The sequence below is a fragment of the Trachymyrmex septentrionalis genome, unplaced genomic scaffold (genome assembly GCF_001594115.1).
Source record: "Trachymyrmex septentrionalis isolate Tsep2-gDNA-1 unplaced genomic scaffold, Tsep1.0 scaffold129, whole genome shotgun sequence".
NCBI classification, from domain to species: Eukaryota; Metazoa; Arthropoda; class Insecta; order Hymenoptera; family Formicidae; genus Trachymyrmex; species Trachymyrmex septentrionalis.
Window position 1 is genome coordinate 1432926 of NW_017304428.1, and position 24300 is coordinate 1457225.

The 24300-nt window shown below is 30.9% G+C and overlaps 1 protein-coding gene across 3 annotated transcripts in view; it reads left to right on the forward strand.

Moving 5' to 3' along the window:
• Positions 1-24292, forward strand: part of LOC108756639 (protein couch potato-like) — an 82543-nt gene extending 58251 nt beyond the window's left edge. For 2 of the 3 annotated variants that reach the window (XM_018500609.1, XM_018500610.1), the window contains exons 6-8: positions 8257-8390; positions 13096-13304; positions 23963-24292. In XM_018500609.1, coding sequence (XP_018356111.1) covers positions 8257-8390; positions 13096-13304; positions 23963-24017 — 398 coding nt within the window. In that variant the 3' untranslated portion in view covers positions 24018-24292. Of the gene's footprint in view, positions 1-8256; positions 8391-13095; positions 13305-18802; positions 19008-23962 lie in introns of all 3 variants that reach the window. The other variant, XM_018500611.1, reaches the window with a different exon arrangement.
• Positions 24293-24300: the final 8 nt, after the last annotated feature.

A 24300-nucleotide genomic window follows, 5' to 3' on the forward strand; every position in this document is an offset into this window, starting at 1 on the left:
TTCGGGAAATAAGGCCTCGGCTTTGAGTTTATCCAAAGTAATTCGTTGCTCTCAAACCGAATTTATATGTAAACGGTATTTCGGAATAAATTTACATAAAAGTATATCGATGGAGTAATTTTCAATCCGAAGAATGGCTTACTCTTGAAAACAATAATACATTTTAAAATATAAATTTAATGTCAGATTTTACATATAATTATATATACTATAAAAAAGTTTTGAATCGTTTTTTTTACGAGACGAAGAAAGCCGCAATAAAAGTTTTATACTACTATTTTCATAACCATTTTATTTCTGAGAATATATGGAAATACATGTTTAGATCAACGGTACAACGGTAACTGGCACAGATTTCGTAACGGCTTCAGTTACCATTCACTTTGCACGGAATGCTCGTATCGATGATAAAATGTGACTCATACGGAAGTTTCTGTACTTTGATCATGCAAAAGAGACGGGAGAGAAAAATGCAAACGTATGCCAACTTTTTATGGTGATTCTCAACTCTGTTTACATAAGCGCTTCTAACTGAAAAAAATATGATTTTATAGTGATTAATATTACAAATATTTTATAAAATTATTTTACGTGTATATTCAATCGTATATGTATACACTATTACATATAACTTTTTATTTTCATATCTTTAAAAAAAATGTAATATATTAATGTGAGTTTCAAAATATAATAAATGACAATTTTTAATTAATTACGAATAATTTTTATTAACTACAAATTTTGATAATATTTTAATTTAAATCTTGTTTTTAAACAAAAATATTATTTACAATATTAAAAAAAACTTGTGACAATAAATATTATTTTCCAGTATTTTTATTCAGAGAAAGTCGTTTAAATGATCAAAGTGATGAAAAAATCTATTATTAAAGTATAATAGAAGTATAGAAACTTTGTGTGTAGAGTTTTTCAAATACACAGTACATCGTCGAAGTTTAGACAGATTTTTGGTTGGGAAACACTGGCATCTTGCATATCAAAAGTTATACGAGACGCGCGCGAGCTTAATAAAATTTATGATCGCCACCTAAACTGTTTGCTGGTGAATTATGGAGGAGAATAGTCGTAAGGAATAATCAGGTTAAATTGTATCTACACGACCGCTGGTGGTCATTAATATTCGACGTTTTGTTGAATATGCTAACCGCATAAACGGCTTTGGTATCTTTTTTTTTACATAAGGTGCAATCAATGGAACAGAATCAAACACAGCATTCTACAAATACCGATACATCTTTCAATCATTTTATGTGCAGAATGATAATGTTTTTTCCTTATCTTCTACTTTTCTACTTGAATAAATTATTATTTTTTTCATAATACCGATTTTAATACTGTTTGTTAATCTTAGTACAAGTCATTGAGAAGATTTTCATTGTGCAATAGCATAAAATACAACAGCAACGAAATTGATGCAATAAATTGTCATACCTATATTGCGTTAAGATACAAGATTCGCGCAACGAGAAGACGCACACGTTGATTGTCCGCTCCGAAATTCATGGTCCGTTTAACCGAGTCTTCCACGTTTGACCGTGCGTGCTCAGACGTATTATGCATTATCTACGCGCGGAGGAATGCAGCTTGCATTTTCCCGCTGGAAAATGGTATGCTCGGTTGGCTTTTCGCACGCTGCCAGAGCTATGTCGGCGCGATGTCGGTGTGGAACATGCACCGCAATAGCGTTAGCGTTAGCATAGATCCGCATATGTGCGTTATATTGAGTTCGAGACGCGACGCCAAGAAGGTATTGCAGGTATAGGTTCGTGCGAAAGGCCACGTGCGTTGTTCGCGTAGTTGCGAGGGTTGCGTGTGTCACAAATGACGGCCTAGAATCGATATAGAAACTGCGCGTCCTTTTAGAAAGGACTGCTCTCTCGTAGAATTTTTTTCTCATCGCGCACATATCTCATTTCTTATTCGCGTTTGAATGCGGCACGTGCTTAAGAATAATTGTCTACGTCTGTAAGTCCTCGTTTCGCATAGTCGACGACAATAAACAATGTAGCGATTGCATTTACTCGTGCCAGACATTCTCACATAATTATATATATATTATATATATATATATATACATTATATATATACATTATTATACATTATTATATATATACATTAGTTTTTTTTTAATGTGGATATAAGTTTAGTTCTCAGAATGCTACATGAAAAATAAGTCGAGTTGATTCATATCGAGTGATTTGCTAATAAGTTATTTATTTTTTGAAAAATATTGATTTATACCGCTGTTAGAAATATGAAATTAATGACAAATATTGAAACAAGTTATTTATAAATCGACGTAAAATTTTATTTACATTTTCATTTTATCGTGCATTAAATTTTCTTATTGTAAACATAGCATTAACCTTTCATCAATTTGAATAATGCAATGAAATTTAGAGAAAAAAATTATGCGATATAAGTAGCGCACAACAACTGACGTCATTGAACAATAAATTACTAGAGCTATAATTTTTTCAATTTTCAGTATGAAACATATAAACATGAACTCGCTAATTAGTATATTTATAAATAATAGGTATTTAATATTTTGCGTTTATAACTCCTTTTTTATTGTTGTTATGTTATAGAAATTTATATTTTTATTTATATTTATAAACGTATTATATATGTTACTATAATTATTAATGAATTTTATGTACATGATAGAAGAGGAAAGAGAAATTAATTATTGCAATTATTAATTAGAATGAAAATACGTAAATGTAATTCATATAAGCTCTAAAAAATGCATGTTAACCGCAAGTAACAAATACAATTTTTGTGTAGTGTAAAAATGATAATGAGTCTTGCAAAATATATTCCTAAGATTAGAATTAACAACTTGATTATATCGCACCACGAAGAAGACACGCATTGTGCAAATGAATCTCTACTGTGCAATGATCCGAGGACATTCTGTGAACGTGAGAGGTGTTAAATGCAATGTTTCGTCATAACTTTCATTATCGAGTGCGTGAGAATTGAATCGCTTCGGTGGAAGAAGGCAATAAGATTGGAGAATTTGAGCCATCAAAATTATAAATTTACCATTATTATTATGATACAAGATATACAAGTTATTCTTACAATTATATGTTCAAATCGTATTATTATGAAAAAATGATAGAACTATAAACTGAAACTATCAAACTGAAATAATAAATTATAAATCAATTAAAAATACGTTATACGGTTTAACATATACTTTAATGTTTAACCAAATCTTTTAAACTACTAATTAATTCTTGTTCTATATATTTTTCTATTGTCGATTTTTTGTCGATTATAGATGAAGCTCAATTTAGAAATTAATGCAGAAAATGAGAGATTTTTTTACAAATACGTTTGTAATTGTTTAATAAATCGATGTCTTTATAGTTAAATGAATTGAAAGGTAACGCATTGTTTTCCAATTTATTGGATTCACTTGTCGTTTGCGAAATAAATGAAAAGAAAATAAAAAAAAAGTCTGATCGTCGACAACGGTGAAAGCTTTCTCCCTACCTAGACGGTGTACGTTTACTCGAGCTTGTGTGCTTCGCCATGCGAATCGGAGGTCAGCCTAGAATCAATAAAGTGCACAGTCCTGACAGGGACTAAAACACACCACCGAATGGCAGACCTATACACATAAGGGCTTATGCAGTAGCTTCTGTTGGCGAACGTTCACATTTTAATGGAAATAAAGGCAGTTCTTCTCTTAAGGGGAGAAGAGGGGCGAGAACAATACAAATCTCAGGAGATCTCATGGGATTTACAATAGTTGCCCAACTTTTGGAAAATTAAATTGCTACAATTCTCTTGTTACATAAAAATGTTGGCTTGCAGACGGAAACAGTACGATTTCCGTTGCAGATATAATTAGTTTTCATGAACAGGATGGCGAAATGTCATACCATTTAATTATCCAATTTCCAGGCTTTGGTAATTAATTCTATACTATTTCTGTACCAATTTTGTTGTAAAAATAAATATTATACAATATATGTATAAAGCAAATAGTATGACATTTTGTGCGATGCCCTGTATATAAAATAGAATATATAGAATAGTTACGTCTCAACACAGTTTAGAAATTAATTTATTAGAAAAAGAGAGAAAAAAAGGAAAAAATTTTGATAGGTTAAATATGAGCTATTCAAGCCCGGCTGATATTCGAGTGCAGTGTATATTTCTTATAAATTGTTACATTAATGAAATACAAAATTTCAAACGCCACGTTTCGACTCTTAATATGGTCCTTTTCAATGAATAAAACATAAAATTGAAAATATAAAACGCATCCTACTGCTTACATTGGATGTTGTAATAGATTATGTGTTCATTGCATTTTCTGCCTGTACTTGTATGCGCGCGTGTCAAGTATGCGTCACGTGTTTTAGTATTTTTTGTTCCAATTTAAAATGACTGAGGAATCATGATCAAAATGACCGAGGAATCAATTATTTCCAGACCAAGCACAATGCGAATCATTATAGTGATGTTGTGCAGATGTTATAATTGTATATGTTGTTTTTAGTCATGCATATGACTAAACAGTCAATCGCACCGAGTGTACTATGAAAAGCCTAAAAATCACCAAAGTGGGAGATTTCTTCGTTTCATCAAATACGCGAAATAAAATGCATTTTTGTATACCGGCACCTTTGGGATATGTTGCCGATGTTGGTAGAAGAACAACGGGATTTATAACACGGTTTGATATTGGTTCCGCTCGAGATGTCAATGACGTTTCAGACGATAGATAGGGCCTACCACTTATGAGGTTTTTGTATTATAACAATGGATTATTTTCCGAAATTAGATTGTTAGCCTACTATCCAATCTCTCCAGCCTGGGGGATCCGTACATATCCACTGATATATGGGACCTACAGTTTAACGCCGGAAACGGCGCTGATGATCAAAAATCTCTTAATCACCAGATTCAATCAGAAAATCGCATATGTAGAATTAAACCAGAATCCACAGATAATCGCGAGTCATTCACACCGAGCGGCAAGCTACTCGACGCCTCATAACTTGAAATCACGCTCACACTAAAAAAGATTTTGATTAATTGGACTGAGTGATCTGAAATATATTTTTTTATAATCGTATTATGTAGCTTTCCATAATTAAAATTCTGATTATTTGTTTATTATTTTCCACATTTGTAAAATGATTTTACGTATAAACTATCATCGATTAATGATAGTTTAATCAGAATTAGCTGCATTACGTAATTATAAATATATAGGTATTATATTATATATATATACTCGTATATATTGTATTAAAAATTATAATTTATAATTTAATTTTTACTATGTGATGTTAAAGTTCTGGTAATAAAATTATAATTAATAATAAGAAAATCAAAATTGGACAAATGCTGTTGAAGAAATTTTGGTTAAATTCAATTATGCAATTAAATTACAATTATATGAGAATTATAGAAAGTTATATATAATTTTGTTTATCAGGTCATCGAGATACATTATTGCAGTAACAAATCTTTGTAAATGTATTGATGCCAAAGTTATTTTTATCTCACATTAAGATCTATGCAAGATAATAACTGGCTTTAAAGCTCGAAAGAAATAGAGCAGATACACATGCTATCTAGTCACGCTGACGTACATATGTGAACGATGCGAATGTTTCGTGATATTCGATCGCGGTATGTGAAAGAGGTTGTATGAAAGAGCGTTTTGTTATATATTTGCCACTGTGGCTTCAGCAATTCATATAGTAGTAAAAAAATAGTAATTGCGCATTCGTGACGGGAAAGGCGCGGTTCTACGCGGAGAGGTAAACTTTATATTGATCTGCATCAATTTCGTCACTGCTGTTTCTTGCTACTTTACATTTGCAGTAGCAATCATTTATGTCAATATCAATAAAAAGAGGAGCAAATAGGCAAAAAAAGTTTCAGTATTCTGAAAAAATTCATCAATATTTTTACCATTTGAATTTCTTCAGGATGGTAAAACCGTACAGTTAGATACACGCCATTAAGTTGATAACGCTTAGAAATTAGAATTAAATAACTAAATTGTTTTGAGGAAAACAATATAAATATGAATTGCGTAACGAGATTAGTGTCGCAAACGAAGTCACAAGTAAAAGTTCGCAGATGAATCGTTGGGAAGATATGCTCGGTTTGACCATTGTCACTGGCTTGTAACGTCTAATCATAAGTCCCTCTCCAACGATTTACCGGCTCCAAGAAGACCATTTTTTTCATGTCGTGCCGTCGGCGATTACGCTCGATGGCACACTATACTCTGCCATTACATCGCGAATAATCTGCGTCGTGGTGCTCCCTCGAGTGGTAATATTCGCGACACGAAGCTCCTAAATTTTATTTAAGCGATAAATGAATTTTTACTAGTTACTTATAAAAAGTCTATTATTTGTTTATAAATAAAGAAAAAATAGATAAAATTGAAACATTAAGAATGAATTTGAATTATAAGAAGAAACATTAATTTAAAAAGAAAGACATATTTTACATGGCAAAATAAATATTTAAAATCTTTTGTAATTTAAATAACTCTGCTAAATTAATTAATTTATTTTAAATAAGAAAACATACAAAAATTAAGTTTGTAAAGAATTAACTTTTTACATTGACATTGATATTAATATCACACAGAAATTTATGGCTTTTATTATTGTATATAATTTATATTAATAAATAATAATTTAAATATAATCTAATTTTAGAATTATTATTTTATTACAATTAATAGAATAAATCAAGATAATCCTTAATACATCTGAGCTTTCATTGATTTTTTTTTAATCTCGTCGTTCAATTTTCGGAAATTCTCGGAATATCATGATTTCGTTTCCATTTTTGTAGTCTCCGTAATTTGTAGCAAAAAAGAGAATTTGTAAATTGGATATTATCGATTAGGTAATTGGTAGTCTCGCAAAATGTCGATTAAATTGTGTTCACTTTCTTTTAATCATGAGCAAACATTTATTACGTGAATTACGTTAATTAATTTTTTTACAGACACATGTTTAATCTCAATCGTAAATAGGACAAATAATTTTGTGTATTCTCCATAAAGAGTGCATCGAAACTAGCGCGATTACAATGCTAAAATAATATACGTGGCAAATTGGCGCGACCTTTCTGGCCGCATTGCAAAGTGCGTTTTACCTCGAACCGTTTTATGCGATATTTAAATAACTTGTTTTGACTGTGAATAACACGGTTTCGAGACCTGTTAATAATAAATATCATTAATTTTGTAAGAACAAAGATCGATAGGCAGCTTTTACGTAAAAGGTATTATAATAAATAGAAAAATATTATACATAAATTTTTCTATAAGAAGGAATGTAAAACTATATTTCACATATTGAAATTAGCAAAACTTTACATAAAAGCCGTCCAAAAGTTTTAAAAAACTAATATAAATAATTACAATAAACAGGATATCTACTGTATGTATGTAAGCAAAATTTTTAACATTCTGATATACTTTTATTTTTAATAAAATTTCTAAATTTATTTTTCATTTTTTCACTTAAATTTTTTAATTACGAATGATTTTACCAATTTTGTTAAAAAATATATACATGTATAGTCAACATTCAATCATCCTTTGTTTATATAATATTATTTTATTTGAAAAATATTACTATATTAAATTCAAATATCGCGTGATAGAAAAATGACACAACTTATAATTAATAACTTTTTAGTAAAGCATTTCTAAAATTCTTTGTGAAATAGAGCAATGTTTTAATTAGTATATTCTAATATAAAGCAAAATTTTACTTTTCTTTCCAAATGATATTTTTAATATATTTTTAAATTATTTTTAACGTATTTTATAATTACAACGTATTTTTTAAAACCATGTTAGAAGTTTTCAAAATTTGAATACTGCAATCCTACAGGGTTATGTTATAATTTTATCCCTTATTAGTATACATATAAGCAATGTATTGCCAATGTATTGTTTTTTTACAATATGCTAGTCTTAAGGAGAGGGGATTGATTTCTTTTTATTATTTAAAAAGTACTAGTTTTTTTTATTTGTGTCACTTTTCTATTAACGCAGCAATATATTTGTGATATATTTGGTATCAAGATAAAAGTTCATTTCTGGCATTTCCAGATATCAGTAGATATCCTGGCTATCAAAAACGCGCGTTCGCAACGCGGTTCGCAACCACGCGTTAAATTACTCGGGGGAGCGACTTTATCTAATCCTGTGCTCTATTGCAGACCTAGGGAGTCCGTTCTTCCCCGGTGGTCCTGAATTGTGGCATCATCCATTGGCGTACTCTACAGCTGGCGAATTACCGGGCACGCTGCAACATGCGACGCTGGTGCATCCGGCGTTACATCCTCAGGTCCCCGTACGTTCCTATCTTTGACTATCTGCAGACAAAGCTCTGGAGCCGCCGACGAGCGCCCCGATGCACGTTAGTGATACATGATCGTTATACTCGATTACTCTTACATGGTAACGAGGAGATTCATGAGGACTCAAGGACTGAAGATGCTTTCAATCATGGTTGCCTTGAGTCCTCGACTCCTAAATTCTATAGAATCTTGGATATTGAATTTTTTATAACGTTTTAGTCTTCCGGTTGTTTTTTAGATGCTCTAAAGCTTTCAATTTCTGCATTTTTGAATCTCGCGTAAATTTTTAAATCCCCATTTTTTCTGGAAAAAAATATCTATTGTTTTATGCGAATTATATTGCGCAATATATACATAAAGTACTTTATTATTATCGCATTGTGAACAATTATTCATTAGACAATAGTTGATTTGTAAATTTAGAATTTTCTATTTTTAATTTTTGTCAGTTTTTTAACAATAAATAAGGAGCTTCTACCAGGTCATTTCAATAAATGAGCTCTGAAAGGTGTAAACTTTATTATTCTTTTATTATAATTTCACGGAACGTTTCGGTTATACTAAGTCCTCATCAGCCGTGTTTATAAATAAAATAAAAAACCCCGAAACAATAATTTATATAGACATATCAACACTTAGAAATTGTATACTATGTCTATAAGTTAGTGTTTCATGGTTTTTTATTTCATTCATAAACACGGCTGATGAGGACTTAGAATAGTCGAAACGTTCCGTGTGAAATTATAATAAAAGAATAATAAAGTTTACTATTTATACTTTTCAGAGCTCGTTTATTGAAATGACTTGGTAGGAGTTCCTTATTTATTTTTGAAATTTATACGAGCGAATTATCTAATATATTTTCCATTGTAATTATTAGTTTTTTAAATTATATAATTATGGAAATGAAAATAAATAACGGTTATAAGATTTTATTTTTTATATGTTTAAAGTTTTATTTTTTAAATGTTATTTATTCTCGGGAAAAAATTTTATGCAATTATATATAACAATATATGACTATATATGATTATACTCGTATATGTCTATATACAAATATTTTGCTTTATATCATATATAGAAAATTGCTAAAAAATTAAGAAATTTATTGATTAGTATTTTTTGATTAGTATTTTTATTTATTGAGTAGTATTACTTTTTAGAAAGATGAGATTACATAGGATAAAATTATAATAAAAAATAATATATTTGGAAAGTATATATACAATTTCAAGATCTTTCTAATCAGTTACCCATCCTAAGCTGTACTCTGACTAACGTTGCTTAACTTTTGTGATCTTACGGGAACTGATGCTTCGATAATTTATGAACACTGAATGCTAATAGATATATATGTATCATAAATCAGTTTAATATCTGGGAAATAATTTTATACATGATTATATATAAAAATTTTTGCCCGGGTTATTAATAGTCTATAATTTAAAATATTTGTTGAAAAAAGGTCGGGGTGATAATTGAATCAGAAAGTTTGTTAAAATTTGATGCGATAATGATAACTTAGTATAAAAAAAACCATTATATAAAACCAGAATTAATAGGATAACCAATGAATAATATTATGCGGATTACTATATAAATAGCAACTTTTCCGCATACGCGTGTAACGTCAGTCAGTGTATTCGAATATTACTTTTTATATCGTCTCAAAATCGATAGCGTAACTTGTCGTCGCACTGCGTGTCCTCATGTATTATATAGAAATGTGTAGTCGTGTAGGTGTATGTCACGCAAGGTTTGAATCGCAGAGTTTCGAAGCTATTACGATGTCTCCGTAGTTTGTCGAGACATGGATTAATTATGGCCGATGTTAATAAATCCGTGGTTTACTTTTTTCTAATAGCATCGTACGTATTTTCCGTCGTTTTATGGGAAGAGAATTTAAAACTTATGGATGTTGCGTTGATGATATTTACAGTTCGGGGTTACTTCATGGTTGTTAATGAAGATAGATGAAGAATATAAGGTGAAACCATAAATAACACCGATAAGCCACATGTTAGGTAATTAGCAGTATCTAATGTAAGGATATATGAAAAGTTAAATGAAGAGATATGAGAAGAGAAGTATAGAAATGAGGGTACAAATATTTTCCATATCAGTCTTCTATTCTTGGAATTTTATCTTTTACTTAAATTTATATTAGAATCTAGTATAAAATTGAAAAGAGGAATCTTTCTTCTATTTTATGATTTTTCATATTATCAAAAGTTCATATCTATTAATAAACACTAAAAGAAGAGACTAATGTCCAAGAGAAGTTTGTTTCTTAAAGAATCGGAAAATTGTTCAGCGTAAGTACATTTTTAATCCTCTTTATTGTCGATATCGGTCCGATGGTACCAATTCAAATCACATAACTTATTAATTTTTAATGCATGAACCTAGGTTTACACAAATATCTGTCACGCATTAACGTCCGTAAAACACACAACTATTAATTTCTACGAAAGCAAATAATGCGACCATAAATGTGTACAAACGCGATATAATTTGTTATTTTATCGATCGCATTGCGTATGATATTATGTGATGTTTTTTATACTGTAATAGCGACTAAAATTATTCTGTAACACGCCACAGCGAATCACGGATTAATCGAGAATGCGAATGGAAAAAGAATCGTGATCAATGTTTTTGTAAATATATCTCGATATTTGATTGAAAATTGTAAATTGATGTTGAAAATTTTAAAATTTTTGGAGAGATAAATATGCTCGACTTTGAATGCTATGACTGATTCAAGAACTTTTGGATTTTTTTATATATAGGTAAATTACATTAGAAAAAATTATACTTAGGTTTGTTGATCGGATATCATTCTTTTACATTTTAGATATAGGTAAATATTTTTATATAATCAAATTCGTTGAAAGATACATTTTATTATTGGATTATACTCTTGAGTTATCGTTTCAATAAAGCTCTTTAAATCTATAAATTATTCTTGCTTCAATCTTAAAGTTTCTAATATTTAAGATTCAATAAGTTTGTGATTCTTTCTTGTTACTTAATGCCGTTACAAAAAAAACTGCTATACTTGTTTGTAAAACATAAATTAAATTTTTATAAACAATTTTACACAAGAAAAGTCAGTATATAATAGTCATACGTGAAATTTTTATTATACAACAGACTATCGATTCAATAAAAATTTAAAACGGTTATATTGAGAAAGCTTTTAGAAGTGATTGAAAGTTTATAAGCTAATTTTTTTAAAGCTCACACAAAATTTCAAACATAAAATATCATTATTACTAAAATCCGATATTCCTTGAATTTATCCGCACGAGAGAGAAAATCCGTTGCATTGAACGTTTGATAAATCGAAAGCTCTTGAGTCCGGACTGCTAGCTATTATTATTTCCTTTTTCTCCGTACGCATCTTGCTTTTCCTTTAACGGAAGTAAAAAGGAAGCGAATCTCGAGATATCCACTCAAGGAATAACGAACCGAGAACCTGGTAGCAATAACGTCAGAACTTATTAAGTTGAATATGTATATTCTACGATCCAACTCGATTAAATGCATTCTGGAGCGACTTGACGATACTGAATGTCATTGGCGAGATTTATCATTACTTTGATAAGTTAATAATGATACTCAATGCAAATGATTTAAAATCATTTCTTTCATGTTAATGATATCTTTTACAAACATATTTTTATGTATAGTTAAATAAGAAATCTGCTGCGTTTACTTACGTTATATAATTTATTTTAATGTGAGAGAAAGATTAACTTTATTTATATCAATTATTATTTTTAATTTCTCAATAAAAAGTAGATATTGTTGGTAGGTGACTGTTGAAATAACTTTGCTATTAAGCACGATATTTAAAAGAAGATGTTTAAAAAAAAAGTTAATTTTAGTCGTTTTTATCTGTTATTAAAAGTAATAGTCGACTATTTTTCATAGCGCTTTGAACATATAATTTAAAGTTATTATTATAAAGAGCAGTTATTGCATAATGTCACCATTAACATAAATATAATATTCCAGCAAGAAAGACATCTAGAAGATATACAGAATGTTTCAATACTGGTAGTACAAATGAAGAAAATGATTTTACTTAAAAATATATATCGAAAATGTAAAATACAATTTTTTTATACGAGGCTTTATTTTCCAGAAAAACTTTCAATATTTGTCAGACATTAACATGCATTTATAGTTACAAACATTATAAACATATGCATTAACACGTATTTGTAATTATAAACATTACAAATAATAAAAAGCGACTTCAGGGATATATGATAAGATGTGTTTATTTTACAAAAATTTTATTTTATCGTCTTAAAAAGTGTTGGAAAATTCTGGAATACCTTATATTTAAATTCTAACTTCAGAACACACTCAATTTAAATTTCTCTTAGATTCTAGTTCTTTTGATGCTTATTTGTTTCAATATTTTCGCAAATGTATATTTTTTGGTCGATGTTTTCTTTGCCAGAATATCGTTCGTATCTATACATTCATCTACTAAAGTCTAAAGATCGGGACGATCTTTAGACTTTAGTTTTTGTCAGAAAAGATACAATTTTTTATTGTAGGGAGAAATGTAGGGTTAAAAAAACGGGGCGGATTGACGCAAATGCGTCGATCTGTGCGAACAGACCGACTACTCACGATCAAGCGCAGCGAGTGTATGACAGAAGTATTTATATTTTCCAGGCGCCTATGTCCCTGCCGCATCCTACGACGTTGACGTCGATACACGCGTCGCTGCCTCATTTTCTACCGTCGCCGGCACTGGCGTCACCGGTCGGATCACCCTCGTCACAGCCGAACATAGCCGTCAGCAATGCGCAGTGCTCCACCCTCTTCGTGGCGAACCTGGGCCAATTCGTGTCCGAACATGAGCTAAAGGACATCTTCAGCAGGTCAGACATCTTAACTGTTTACTTATTCTTTTAATTCATAGCCGGATGCGAGCCAATCGAATATGCTCACTAGTCGGTTGACTCGCTTATCGATTTATTATATTTATATATTTTATGACCTACACCATATGTGTGATTATCAAGCTCCTAAGGACAGTTTTTAGTCTGCATCAAGCTGTGTGCATTACTGTATAGTAAAGGTGTAGGCGTCGTTAGATAAATTTGCAGAAATAGTATGTATATCAGTTAAAGTTTTTTTTAACTTTAGAATAATATTTTTTCGTTTCTCTGAATTTTAATGAAAAGTCTTAATAAAACAGATAGTTATGAAATTAAATGTTCTTATTATTATCTACGTATCTATATATTACAATTTTTAGCGGGATCTCAATTTAATGCAATATTGATGCTTAAAACATTTAAAGACTACGTTTATCATAATATAAGAGTATATAGATAATTAATTCTATTTTAATGCAAAATGTCAGAAAATACGTATATTAATCATAATAATAGCAATGATAATAAATTACTTAAAAGAACCAAGTCACGTATGTTTATATGACATACACATGCTGGCGGTAAATGCGCACCAATTGCGATACGGGTACCGATACACGTGGGTCTTATCAGTGTACCACGTGGTGGTGATATCACGATGTCGTGGTGTGTTTGAAACGTTTGCAATTTTTGATGAACGAACAGCAAGAATAGGACGGTTTTAAAAACATTTTTGATATTTATGAATAAAATACAAATTTTGGAACCATTGAATTTTTTAAACCTCGATTTTTGAAAAAAAAATTTTCTGGATAATTTTTTAGATAAAAAATTTTTGAATTCTAAAATATTTTTTATTTTACCTTTAGATTACTTTATTTAGTGGAGAAATTAATAGAGTGGAAATATTAATAGATCTCTTCATTCTTGTAGATTTTTTACTTATGTAAATTCTAGAATTATTGAATCTGTATTGAATGTCTAATAATTGAATTTGTCAATATATATGTTTAAATAAAAAAATTTTGTAATTATCATATATATTTATAAAGTCAGCAATTTTTGAATTAAAATTTATATGAATAAGTTCCGGATAGATTAAAGACCGGAAATTTTGCGTTTATTATAGAAACAACTTATTATGCTCTTAGTGATTTACGTCGTTACAGTTATATAACTTTAGCAAGGATATGCGTTCAAGGATTTTTTGCATTAGACAAAAAATGTAGTTAAAAAGTATACATCGCAAGCATACATGAATAGCGCATAATATATGCGATTCTTACCATTCCTGAACGCTTGCAAAATTTGCGGAATAGCATATTTACTATTAATTATCATATTATCGTACTTTACGCGGTTTCCAATTGGTATATATTATGGGCGAAACTTTTAGATCATTAAAAAAATATAAAATGTAAAATTGTAATTAAACATGATAACCCGCTAATTACGGACGGAGATATTCGCAATTAAACTGCTCGCTTAAGTGTCAGCTATCCAACAAGCGGCGAAGTTAAAATATGTTATCCGGCCGGGCATTACAGTTGCGCTCGTGTAATAAATTATTTTCACGTGCCCTACCATGCGGAACCTTCCCACGATCCTGAGTACGCCTCCAGTACGTCGTGAATCATTGAATCGAGAATTACGAACTCTTTCGATATGTCTACATTAAATCGGTTAGACCGCAGCTAATATCCGCTGTACATATACTTTTACGTAGGAATGGGAAAAATTGAAAATCCGGCAGAGTCGTTCATTTACCTTTGATTAATACTGCGAACCTCGATCACGTGTTTGTAGTCGCGGAATTGCAATAATTATTATCTATGTACGAAGAGAAAGTTACATGAATTGATTTTTGTATGCTGCATCGCAAAATAATACTACTATAATACTTGTAGATACTTTTTATTTAATAGAATATTGACAGTAGTTGGAGGATTTGATATTTTTGATACCGATTACTATGGTTATTAAAAAAATAGCAGAAAAAGAAAAAAAGAGTTTGATAGTTAAATTATAAAAATTATGAATTAACAAAATGATATGACGTACTTCATATTTTTATGCAGTTCACTGAAAAATTAAAAACGCAGAAATTAGGATTTAAATATTAATATAGAGTAAAAAATAGTTACATATTTATCATAGTGTAAAAAATGTATAATTGTAAAAAAAGAAAAGAATATAATGTCTAATTATTTATAAAGTCAAGTATATATAATTTATCTTAGGCACAAGTGATTATTGGATCGAAAGAGTTTAAATAGAAATCAAAATATATTTATTCAGTTTAAGATAATTTAATAGCAGGAAAGTAAAAGTTTTTATATTTTTATGTAAATTTTGTTATAACGTTTCAAAAACTCTATTCTTCGAACAAAGAATAGTTTTCCACAGGATTTATCTTGTTTACACTTTTATATTTTTAATAGGAACCTTGTGATACACACAGTAATGAAAAAGTGAAAAATCATACATTGACAGAAGTGTTTTGAACATATTAACTATTCTATATTCAAATATGTCAATTGCATTTCGTTTCTTGTAATGAAAAGCAGAGTGTATAAAATAAATTTATCATATTGTTATTATTATTTATGAGACACTATCACAATTTATATATTATCTAAATTTTTTTTCTGTATATCTTTGAATTTGTATTTTTTGTCTAAACATTATTTATTCTTGTTACACCAAACGTTAGTTATAAAATAATTGGTTTATCGATACTCGAGATACAAAATATTAAGAATTGCTAATAACAGCGTCTTCAACACACAGGGTACGAATAACGATCTAGAAGACGCGATCTACTCTTTCGAGTTTCGCAGCTGACGGAAGTCTGCGCGCGACTGTCTCGCAAGTTCTAACGCCAATAGAGAAGCTCTTCCTCCCCTCGTATAATTAGCCTGCGAAATCTCATTATCCCGCAAACCCCAGAGTTCTGCAGTATGAATTCGTAAGTGAGTGCCTGAGTTAATTACACGCGTTTGCACGTGCGAGAGGCGCCCTGCGCATTCTACAATTTTCGGTAGCTCACGAGAGTATTCGACGGAATTTCGTCGTCGACGGATGTGAATACATTGTCCTCGTCACATGTAATTCAACTGTTGTTCTTATACGGGTAATTATTTCACGTTGATACGCTTGAGAAAAAGTACATTTGTCAAGACAAAAAATTTTATAATCGTGCGAAAATATTTTTGATCATGGAACGCGTATCATATCAGATTATTTATAAAAATAATTGTTTAGAAATTAGTATTTAGGAATTAATCTCTTACACTAAGTAAGGAGAAATATAAATTAAAGAAAGATTTGTAAACAATGCTTCAAAAATATGCACAATTTTAAACATAGTTCTTTAGTTTTTTTAATTGAAAAGGGAACATTTATAAACATACTCTGTTAAAAATATTTTCATGCAATTTTGAAAATTAATTGCTTAGAAACTGGAAATCTTATATAAAAAATTTTATTTATCTGAGATTTATATGAGATTTAATTTTATTCTTCATATTAATTCTTTTTATATTTCTTTTTATATTAACAATTTTTTCTATTTAAGATTTATTTAAGTTTTCTTTTTCTTTTTATAAAATATATTAAATCTTTGTTAAATAAATCTCAGAAATCCCAATCTTTAATTAATTAATATATAATTATTATGATACTTAATTACTAATTTTAAATTTTGATAGCTTTCAAGAGAAAAAAATTTTTTAAATTTTTTATTAAAAATGGATTTTAAATTAATTAAAGGGTACATTGTTTTTATCAAATAGAAGATATTTAATACAAATTTTTAAGACTACATGTTTTTATAGATCTATGAATTTGTGAGCTTACATATGATTATAGATTTGTACATCAGTCTGTGAATCATTAAATTTATTACTTTTGATTTATTCTCCTTATAGATTTGTAAATAAACAAACGGGCAAATTAAATTAATAACCATAGTAATTAAAGAATACCGAGCAAACGACAAAGTATCAAGTATCTGCACCTAAATTTAATCGTCATGCCGAGGGCGCAATAATGGTCGAAATTGTGTAAGTCCGTCGTGAACGCCGAAAGCTTTGTACTAACAGCACCGCCTCCAACCATCACTGACATCCGCTAATCATTTGCCACCGTCGTAGATTGTAGGCATAGGACGCACCTGTACTAGTACCCGTACCAATACCATGCGACCAGTGTCGTTTACTAATTGTCGGTGTGCTGAACGGGTTTGCACGGAGGGTAATGTCTCTACATCGCGAACGATTAATCGCTCGCGGATTTGTGAATGCACTGTAAACCTAATGCGAAAGGATTACGATTAGGAAGGAACTTAGTACATAGAAAGGAAAATATGAATTCTATAAATAATCTCTTTTATAAAATGAATATAAGTATAACAATAGAAATAATGATGCAAATTATATATATAACACATGGATCAATAAGTCCCGAGACTAACAATAAAAACAACATTTTTTTTGCAAAATTTTTTTTTATTCATCAACATAATCACCTTTTAGGGTGATACAATGGTTCCAACTTTTCTAATTTTTCAATACCATGTTTATAAAAAAATTTATCTTTCGCTTCAAAATAAGTTTCAGTTTCAGCGATGACCTCCTTATTTGAGCCAAATCTTTTTCCCTGGAGCATTTTTTTAAGATCAGCAAAGAGCCAGTAGTCACTGGGGGCTAAATCTGGCGAGTATGGGGGGTGGGGAAGCAGATCAAAGCCCAATGTTTTATCAGAACACGAAACTCGGTTTTTTCCATTTTTTAAACAAACTACAAAACGACTTTACTCTAACCTCGATAACTCAGCTGTTTCTAGTCCGATCGACTTAAAATTTTGACACGTTTCAAGCAAAGGTTAGTACTCTAGAAAGACGTGGTTACTGGTTTACTACGAGCGCCATATCTGGGTTAGTCTCGGGACTTATTGATCCATGTGTTATATATATATATATATATATTTGTATATATATAATTATATATACATAATAGATATGCTTTTTAAAATAATTTTTCAAACATTTGATTACGTTTTAAAAAATAATTTCAATGATTTGTGCAGTATTGTACATATTTAAAGATTTTGCAAAATAATAATTGTACAAATTATTTTATTACTTAATTTACTTCGATAATTTTCTTTCATTACATACATTATATTATACGTATGTATTGTATATATGTATGTAATTATCTCTGTACACCTTAAATTCCCCTAAAATAATTAGCACACATATATGCTAAAGGAAATAATTTACAGCTGTTAACGATTTGAATTTGATCCTGAGTTTGTGTCGCATCCCTTCCGTGTAATCACCCCATGTCGGCACCGCCTGACACCACCGACACCATTAATGGCAACCAAGCAGTAACCAAACCCCCCTAAAACCTCTCTAAACTCCCCTTTTACCAGAGTACTGTCTTTACGATTAACTAGAGCACGTATTGTACGCTTCTCTTATTTGTGCACAGTTTTCCTGGTTTCTCCCGGCTTCGTATGCACACGAAGGGAGGGTCGCCAGTGGCCTTTGTCGAATATCAAGACGTTCGCTACGCGGCCCAGGCGATGGCCACTCTCCAAGGATCCTTTCTCCTCTCCTCCGACCGGGGAGCGATACGAATCGAATATGCAAAGTCAAAAATGGCCGAGGTGGGCTTTACAAATCTCTGGATCGAAGTAGGTTCCACTTTATGCTACGATAGACCGTTGCAAAGAACGCGGGGGGCGGCTCTATGTGAACTAGGCGAAGGTTTTATACGAGGTATTCCTAAACTCGAAACCATCGGTGTTTGTTCTGACGTTATTCATAGAACGAAGATGTTGGTTCCGAGAAAGACCCTAGCACGCACGAGGATTTTAGCGAGGGCGTTTCTTGCGCACTTAACACATGCCGAGAGACTAGAGAGCCTCGATGAGAGTATTTGTTGCGGTCAAGAGTAGAGCTTCCGTACCTCCGAATACCCAGAGGCCTTGCTTATGCGCCAAAGTCCTTAGCACGAGTGTTTACGTTGGTCTAGCACGAGACTTTCGCACATACACGAGGCTCTGGGTGGTCCGACCTATAGTAGAGCCGCCTCCGCGGAAATGCGATCGACGGCGAATACGTAGGGTTGTGCTTTCGTCGATACTTTATATTATTTTCTTATTTTATTTTAGTGTAACAATTATTGTTATTATATATTATATATTATGAAATTCAAAATACTTCATTAAAGAAAAACACTTTTATAACGCTTAATTATATATGTATGGAAAATATGAATATATTATCTTGGTACTCTATTTAACGAATATATTGTTGAGTCATGAAGAGATAACACGAAATATAAAGTTTTAATAATATTTCTTTAAAAGAAAATTGCAATTTATGTCTTTACAATATAATGAAATTAGAATTTTATAAAGAAAGCAATAGCATAATTTGAAAACATATATGTATGATATTACGAATAAAATAATATTTAAAATATAAATACAAATATCACATTTAAATAATAAATTTACTTAAAAATAAAAATTTTTTTTAGAACAATATATTTTATTGGAACTCTGAGCATAACTGTGCGTTTTCGTCTAGGAGCCGAAATCGATATAATCTCGAATTTACATATATTGATGCTATAGATATAAAAAATGACTTAAAAAAAAAAAATATTTAAAATTGTGAAAATGGCATTTTTCTGCATCCATAGCATAGAAGACATCATTGAAATAATATTGATTTCGGATCTTTACTTTTGTCGCCGGTACCGAAATGCATTGGGCCCAGTGGATCCTGGATCCAATTATTCGGTCATTATTCGATCAAACTCACGCGATTTTGCCCTCAAAAGCGTTTATGCCTCGAGGCGCTAGACAAGCCGTCACTTCGAAGGCCAATTAAATCTGGTTGAAAGATCGACGACGGCTGTCCCGTTGAGGACTCGTATCCGAATAGTAGATGCGCTCTCGTGCGTTGGTGCCAATTATCAATTATCCGTCGTTAATCGCCTACCGATCACGTGAAATCCGGCGAATCTGCCCGTCTTTCTTTCCTTCTTTTTTTTCTATCTCACTTTATCTCTCTATCGCTCGATTGAGATACACGTTCCCGTTTCTACGATCGGAACGCGTATCAATTTTTGATCTATTTTGAATTATTTTTTTATGATTTTCTCTCTTTTGAATTTTTGCACGATTCCAAACAGAGACTAAATTATAATTTTGAAGAGTTCAGAATTCAATGTTGGAGACAAGCAAAAATGATCTCGATATCTATTTCTGACTGATGAAAATGCGATACTTGATAGCAAGGTAAATTTTATCGTAGCATTGAAAATTGAACTCATCTAAATTATATGGTTTCAATCCTAGACTTCAAGTTTTCTCTTTTTCCTGTTGTATTCCTTTCGTACTCCTCTATTGATGCCTGTTTGTCGATTTGCTCGTTCTTTACGATGTAATATCCTTCATACAAATCCTTTCCTTTCCTGTATGTTTTTTTATTTCAGCTGTATCAAATCTGTTTTCGTTTTACTATACCATATAGACATGACGAGCACTATGCACCATCCTGTAGCAACTTTATACTAATCGGCAGTAGTAACGCTTGGGAAAACATTGACTATATAAAGTAATAGGATTAATTCTATTGACTAAAATTATTTTTTATTAACAATTAGGATCCTTGATAATAAAATATTGTTAACTATATTTTTTGATACGATAAATGTTGTATACAGTTTTAGATTTCATTGAAATGCAATTGTTTTCTATTCTTACATTATCGGAACGTATATTTTTTTAAATCATTGTATAAAAAACAAAGTGGGTTTGATATGTTAACGTTTATTTTATTTTTTGGTTTAACTTTAATCCGTTTAAGCAAAATGAATTGGAAAGATTGTACGATAAAAAGCCATGTAAGATAAAAAAAGAGGAAAGTCAGACAAAACGATGATTCTGAGGTTCCGCTTTTAATCAAGACCGTATTTCCGCCGATGAAGGAAGATTCGTCGGACATTTAAGGATCGATCCCACTTACGTAATTTAAGGGTTGAACTAAGTTCAGTTCACAGGTTATCCAACCACTAAAAGGATTGAACTAATTAATTAACTAAGTAATTAAGTCGCGTTAAATGAAGCTGGTGAAATTATTCATTTGTTCAAAACGACAGCAATATTTCGGCAAAGCTTACAACAACTGTGACATTATTTATGACATTCAATATGTAATAGGCATGTCAAGAAAAAAAAATTGCATCATTTTTCATTTAAAAAGGAGCTAATAATCATGTATGTCAAAGTTAGAAAAATATAAGAATTTAAGCAAGGTTCTGTTAAATCGCAAAATATATGTAATATACAAAGAATTATTTGAAAATCAATAACTTGAATGAAATATTTATTTTTTCATTATTAGCTATTTCCTTTCCATATAGCCTTGTCTTTATTGGCTCTTGTAAAAAAGAAAATTAATTAATCAAAAACATCTATATTATACGAAACGTTGGAAAATTGGTTTTTAAAGATTTAAACAGATCTCGAAGGAATATAAATATAAGATGTATATTTTTGAAATATGCAAGAGATTGAGAGATAGAAATGAAGGACTCGAGAATTCATTCGACACGTTTGAAAATGGATTCCCGTTAGGGCAAAAGTGTGTCAAAAATTGATCGGACATTATAAAAGAGCGTTTCAGATCACTCGACCTTACCCTTTGAAATCGGTGGATCGATACTGTTCACTTCCAATTGCAATTGTGTTGCAACTTGTTTATTCATACATGACGCCGAAAAGTTGCGATTGATCACGCTATAAACGAAGCTGTGGCTACGGATCGACCTCCCCATTTTCGAATTAAACGATCGATACGGTCCGCTTGGGGCTGGGCACGGCCGAACACGTCATCGTTAATTCACGTCGTTTTATAGAGACGTCTGGCACCGCAACGTTCACCTAGTGAGATATTCGATAAATTAAAACTTTTGCCCTTTTTCGAGCGAACACATTCAATCCTATGAATATTTTCTCTTCCTCTGTTCTGCAAGCGTATATATTAGAAAACCTTTCGCATTTACGCTTTTAACAGATGAAGGAGAATCTTTTTATAGAATTGTTTATAGAATTTGAACAACAAAGAGTGCGCGCGCGCGCGTGAGAGAGAGAGAGAGAGAGAGAGAGAGAGAGAAAGAGAGAGAGCGAGACTCAAGAGATTTGAGTTGAATAGTCGAGTTTTTAATTTTCTACCTCTGAGAGAAGAGTTTTTAAGTGTTTTTGAAATTTATTTACGTTGATTTGTTTAACAAAATTTCCAAGACTTTTCCATTTCTTGAATCTTTAAACCGTTTAATTTCTTTTTATGTAAACACTGAAAACTTTATATTTCTTAAACTACTTAATACGTCGTGTATTTCTTTCTTTACACATACACACAAGCACACATAGGGTACAATTTCGAACATACAGTACAATTCTGAATGAAATAAAATAATCCAATTTTCGAGGTTCAAGTTTGTTAAACATAATCTCATTGTGTGGAGGATATTGGAAGGAATCAAATAGAAGGAACACTTGAACTATGAAATTGGATTCAAATTTTATTTTGTTCATAATTTTACTATTTTCGAAATTATATTACTTTATTCTATATGTAATGTATTGTAAATTTATATTATGAAATGTTTTTGACGTATAATGGAATATATTATTTTTATTTAACATACTGTTAATATTTTTGATATTATAATTCTTTTTATGTTTAAAAATCTTTACAATATTAATACGTCGTGAAGAAATATTGTCATAAGATTTAGGTTGTTTTATTTTCATATTTACATTGCCCCGCTTTGAATCTATTCTTGCTATGTAAATACGTTTTATTCATAAAATCTCTGTTTGTTCCTGCGAGATTTCTTTCATATACATAACAAAACTCAATCTATCTATATTTCTATATCTTGTGCTTCCCTTATTATACCTTCCTTTTCTTAGCCGTGTGTGTGCCTCTTCGTCGACCGAGAGCTTTGAATAAATCGTGAAAGAGCGCTTTTCAGCACAGTCACGTCCTAATGAGGTACGCAAATTACTCAATGGCAATGTCGTCTCTTCAGCTTCACGCGGACACTCTTCATGTGGTAACAAGACAAATGTAGGTTGTCCTTTCATCCTCGTTTGAACTCTCGACCGAGTCTTTTTCAAACTGTCACAACGTGACTTATTGAGAACCGGTATTAAAAAATTCGTTAGAAATGACCTTCGACTTTTTGGTTTTGAATCCTCACGTCTTTTGACAATTGCGAAAGTTCATAACTCAATTTTAGATATACTTCATATATAGATACATTCAAAATTTGTATGAATCTTTTACAATATCTTTGAACATTGAGTAATATTAATAATTATAGTTTAAAGATGATGCAATTTTCTTTTTCTTGTGTATATATTATTAAAAATATCTGTTATATATGTATAGTGGCATAATAGAGAAAATTAAAGAATTATTATATTCCAGAAAGAATTAATTTTATCTAATCTCACATATTGATGACATGCGATTTAATTATAAAAACGTCGTCTCGTTGCAATTAGGATTTCTTGCGTTTCAAACGTACCATGAATTGTCCTAATCGCTTGCATCGATTTTTCAGGGATCAAAGAGACAAGAAAACGGCCAACCTTAAGATTGACATCAATGGCATGTAAAAAGGCAGAGTGTCGGGCAGCCCGAGGAGACGACAGAACGCGCTTTGAGACAGGATATCCACCGGAAAACAAGACGAGGAAGAACCATACAAGAAGTCGCACTGTCGAGCAGTTAAAGATTCGTCGGCGAGAGATCGCGGGAAGCAAAAGGACGCAGGAGCAGTATAACACACATACAAGATATATATAAATACAAGAAAGAAGGGAAGAGAAGAGATGCAAAAATTGCGAGCATGGAAGAGTAAGATTTCGCTCTTCTGCCCGAAAGGGACACAGCGAACAC